Consider the following 5,188-nt stretch of genomic DNA (forward strand, 5'->3'; position numbering starts at 1 on the left):
GTCCTGAAACCAGTGTTAACCACTTAATACTTGACGTCATACCCGAAATATTACACCCAACTTCTGTTTGTCTCTCCAGACTTTAAAAAACAACAAAGCCAACAACCTAGACAATTTCTGTTTTCCAAATTTTAAATTCATTTCAAGCCAGCACATTTCTACGGTCTTCTTTTTCCTTCAAACTTGGACCAATCATAATTGCACAGATAACAATGAGGATGCTTGCCTGTGCCCTGCTCACGTGCTTGACCTTGACTGCTGGGGTCAGTGCACGTGTTGTGTTCCGGCCTGAAGGCTTTGTCAAGCTGCCAGACGCTAATGGAGCCTATGTCCTGAACGCAGGAACTGCTAACAAAGCTGCTTTCGATCCTGTCAACAAGCTTCTCTATGTCGTAGGTGAGTCCCTAATTTTGTGTTAAGGCATGTGAGGTGTGTTTACCCCCCCCCCCCCCACACACACACACGCACAAATCAACACAATTTAGACCATTTAAGAGACGGCTTCTGACCCTGCATTCGACGGCCAGCCGGAGCTGAAAGAGATACAACATCCGGGCAGAAAGACTGAGATACTCGTTATATTCTCGCAACTTGGGCATCGAACTTGAGTTTCCTGCGTTCTACAATGAAGAACCTAACTGTAACACCATAGACGCCGGTGCTGAGTCTCTAAAATTGCAACCGGCTATTGAGTAACAAAATGTATTTAGCCCGCTGACGCATAGAAAGATAATAGTGCTCATGTTGATTACAATAATTCAAACCGTATTATTTTGTTTGAACTGTCTGGTTAATGCTTGTGTAAGGGCAAGGCTCATTCCCCAATTTCACATCCCCTGCTAAGACTAAATACAGGTTGTGGATTCATGTGTTCATGGGGAATATCTTCAGAGGAAACGAAAGTCGCTTTCTTTATCGTCAGCTTCTGTCTTTTATAATATGTTCATGAATTATATTAATAGTGAAAACATGCAACTAACTCATTTCGAATTTCAAAGCCCAAGAATGGAAACGGATTTGTATGTAAATCACTATTGTAAACGATATAGGGTACATGGATAATGCAGAAATGACTTGTCATGTAAAGCGGCCCACATGCGCACGAGCCAGTGGACACAAGCCAAGCAACACACATTGTTTTAGGTCTTAGTCTTGGGTATCTTTTTTTTTAATACACGCAGCAGTCACATCTGGGGATGTCTTCCTGTATGTCTGCTTTGTTTTTACTGTCGTCACAGGAGCTAGGTGTTTTTGTCTTCTTCAAGTAAAACAAGTATTTAACACCAAACTGGCATGGCTTTACGTATGATTTCTCAAGGTAGATTTGGCTCTGATGAATATTTTCAGGTAGAACAATTTATAATATAATCTTTAGTCCACCATCTTACTCTACCCAAGTCCATTGGAAAAACATTTGGCGCAGTCTAAATGTTTTACCACGCGCTCGGCCTCTTGAAATAGGCCACGCATGCATGAGGTTTTGGACGGATTTGGAGAGTTCGTGGGCAGACTTGGGGTGAAATCCCTGGGTGTGTGGAGGTCCTTTTATGAACTACTGGCACAGTGTTGTCTTATAAAGATAGCTAAACTTAACGCTAAACCAACTGAAACAAAGACTGAATCCCTCGACAGGTCACAATGCAGATGTGATGAATATAGTAGATATGAGACAGAGCCTTACCAATCCCAACCACGGTCGGGTCATCAAGTTTGACGGCGTCAACCAAGGACTGCCTAATGACGTCAAGGCAAGTGATCTAGGTTTTGTGTTTTGATAGATTATAAGTGTTGATAAAAGGAAGAACCTAACATAGTTACACTTGTATCTGTATTCTCATGGATAGTTCTATTGTATTTGTATGGCTCTTTTCGTGACATAAAGACTACTATGTTCTCGTTTTCTGAAGTTTTTGCTTTCTTTGATTTGGAAATAACATGTCAAAGAATGTGAAAATAAGTGTAATCATCTATATACTAAGAGTGTGCCATCCTGAATTTGAAAGCTCAAATCTGCTCCTGAAAAAAACAATTCTTATGTTCTTTTTTCATTTTAAAAATTCTAGAACGTACCTCTCTCTTCTCGCTCCATGCTAATTTTGAAGGGCCAAACTTGTAAACATTAGCTTTGAAGGACATAATACTAACGTTAAAAGTAGTCATCTTCGCTCTGACGGACAATAGCATAGGACAATCACTTGTATAAACGGCCACTTCCCACAACTTTTTTTAAACATGATAATGACAACATGTACGACATTCACCTGTTTCAGGTGGTCATTTTTCTCATCGAAAATTGGTGGTCGTCATAGACTGTAATAAGTATTCTTCAAACCGCCTAACAATGTTCTTTTTAGCAAAATCCGCCATTCCTGTCTGAAAAAATGAACGTCCGAAAAAATAATACTCATTTCCCCCGAGTTACTGTTGGTTTGTTGGAACACCATGACACAGAAAAATAGTTCTAATGTAATCAAACAAAAGTATAATAATATTATTAATTTTTTATACTTAAGTTGAAGTTGACTTATCATCTATTTTTAATAATAATAATAATAATAAATAGCATTTATACTGCGCATTTCCATTTCCTAAAAGATGCTCAATGCGCATTACAATGAAAAAGACATCACATCTTAAAAATTAATCGACACAAATGTGTACGTAAAACAAAGTATTATACATATAATATAAATGCATATGTGTAAAATTTTATACCAGAAAAACAGTCTCGCAGTGAGGTTGAAAATGTGTTCACTAAAAATATACAATGCAATACAAATTCACGAACAGTCAAAATAAAGTTGAAACGTGAGTAACTAGAAACATTCATTAAAACATTAATTCTATACAGATAGAAAAACATTTCCATTCTCTCTCTCTCTGTCTGTCTGTCTGTCTCTCTCTCTCTCTCTCTCTCTCTCTCTCTCTCTCTCTCTCTCTCTCTCTTTCTCTCTCTGTCTCTCTCTCTGTCTCTCTCTCTGTCTCTGTCTCTCTCTCTCTGTCTCTCTCTCGCTCTCTCTCTCTCTCCCTCTCTCTCTATCTCTCTCTTTCTTTCTCTTTCCCTCTCTCGCTATCTCTCTCTTTTCTCTCTCTTTTCTCTTTCTATCCCTCTCTTTTTCTCTCTCTCATTTTCACTCGCTATTTCTTCAGTCTCACAGTCTGGCATACACATGCATATATATCACAGTACATCATTATGACAGGTATGCTTTTGTGAATAAAAAATGCTTCAGCTGATTTTTGAAAATGGCAATTGTTGGGGCAGATCTTATTTTATATGGGAGTTCGTTCCATACCTGGGGACCAAAGAACAAAAAGGAACGCTCGCCGTATGTTTTGTAATTTTGTTTTGGAGTTTTAAGAATTAGATTGTCAAAGGCTGATCTAAGGGCTCTAGGTGGATTATATAATTCCAGGAATGTTTTAAGATAAAAAGGTGCACTATCATTTATACATTTAAATCAGAGAACGCCAGTTTTGTATTTAATCCTTTCTTTTATTGGCAGCCAGTGTAGTTCTTTCAGAATTGGTGTTACGTGGGCTGATTTCTTTTGTTTCATTATCAATTTTGCTGCTTGATTTTGGAGTACTTGTAACTTTGATAGTTTTTCGGATGTCAAACCGGACAAAATAACATTGCAGTAATCTAACTTTGATAAAATGAGTGTTGTTACAAGAGTCTTGGCAGCTGCTTTAGTTAAATAATTTCTTACACTGCCAATTTTCTTAAGCTGAAAGTAAATACTTTTGCTGAGCTGGCTTATTTGGGAGGACATAGACATATCATAATCCAACTGAACCCCTAGATTTTTAAGACTTCTTTTTGAACGAATGGTATGGTTACTAATATCAATTTGTAGCTCTGGGAGGTTTTTAATGGCTTTTGTATTTCCACTCAACATTATTTCCGTCTTGTCATCATTTAGTTTCAATTTATTGCTGGTCATCCATATTTTTAAATCTCTAGTACATTGTTCAGTAGAGTCGACTAACAGTGGTATTTGATCGAAATCAATAGACTTATAAATTTGAGTGTCATCAGCATAAAGATTGTAATTCATGCCATTTTGTCTTAAAACATCAGCAATAGGTTGTGTATACATTGTAAACAAGACAGGTCCAAGAACAGACCCCTGAGGAACACCACATCTAAGCAAAACATTATTAGAACACGTGTTTCCAACCACAACTGCTTGTGTTCGATCCTTAAAATATGACTCAAACCATCGCAGGACAGTACCCTTTATGCCAAAAGTAGTATTTAATCTCTCGAGTAAAATGTCATGATCAATGGTATCGAATGCAGCAGAAAGGTCCAAAAGAGTAAGAAGACATACCTTTTTTTCATCAATATATTTCAAAATATCACTACAGACCCTAAGTAACGCTGTCTCGGTACTATGGTGTGCCTTATATGCTGACTGATAGACTTCGCTAAGATTATTTGCTTTAATATGATGTAACAGTCTATTAGATACAACTTTTTCCAGAATTTTGGAAAGGAAAGAAAGATTTGAAACTGGTCTAAAAAATTTTTAGTCCTTTTCATCAAGTCCAGATTTTTTCAAAAGGGGTCTAATATGTGCTGTCTTAAAGCAATTTGGTACTGTGCCTGTGAGGAGAGAATCATTTACAATTTGGGTGATATGTGGAAGAAGTTCATGCAAACATTTTTTTAAGAGGCTGATGGGCATGGGGTCTAAGGCGCAACTTTTTGATGGACTATCTAATATGATCTTTTTGATTTTTTCTTCCGTTGCTGGAGTAAAATAATCGATGACTAGCCCTTTAAACTGATGGTAATTTGGGGCAATTGCGCACATTATTTCGAGCTCTTGTCTGATGGAGGTGATTTTTTAAGAAAAAAAGTCTGAAAAACTACTACAAAGATCTTTATTGGTGCCAGGGGGTAATATTGTTCTGTTTTGGTTGCCAAGCAGTTCACTAGAGACATCAAAAAGTTCCTTACAAGTTTTAACATTTTCAAATTTTGACAAAAAGAAAGTACGCTTGGCTTTGGTAATCATTTTACTAACAGAATTCTTCATAGTAATAAATATTCCCTTATGCACTTCAAGTCGTGTTTTTCTCCATTTTCTTTCCGCTTATCTTTTTTCTTTTTTTTTTGCACCCTTTATTTCTAAATTAAACCACCTACCAACAGGTCGATGAGATCATTTTCCTTTTT

The 5,188-nt window shown here is 37.1% G+C and overlaps 1 protein-coding gene across 1 annotated transcript; it reads left to right on the forward strand.

Moving 5' to 3' along the window:
- Window positions 1-212: 212 nt before the first annotated feature.
- LOC118479168 lies at window positions 213-2,179 on the forward strand. The gene is made up of 2 exons (XM_035973818.1): window positions 213-396; window positions 1,633-2,179. The coding sequence occupies exons 1-2, from the start codon at window positions 213-215 to the stop codon at window positions 1,773-1,775; spliced, it is 327 nt and encodes a 108-aa protein (XP_035829711.1). The 3' UTR covers window positions 1,776-2,179.
- The last annotated feature ends 3,009 nt before the right edge of the window (window positions 2,180-5,188 follow it).

The sequence above is a fragment of the Aplysia californica genome, unplaced genomic scaffold (genome assembly GCF_000002075.1).
Source record: "Aplysia californica isolate F4 #8 unplaced genomic scaffold, AplCal3.0 scaffold00032, whole genome shotgun sequence".
NCBI classification, from domain to species: domain Eukaryota; kingdom Metazoa; phylum Mollusca; class Gastropoda; order Aplysiida; family Aplysiidae; genus Aplysia; species Aplysia californica.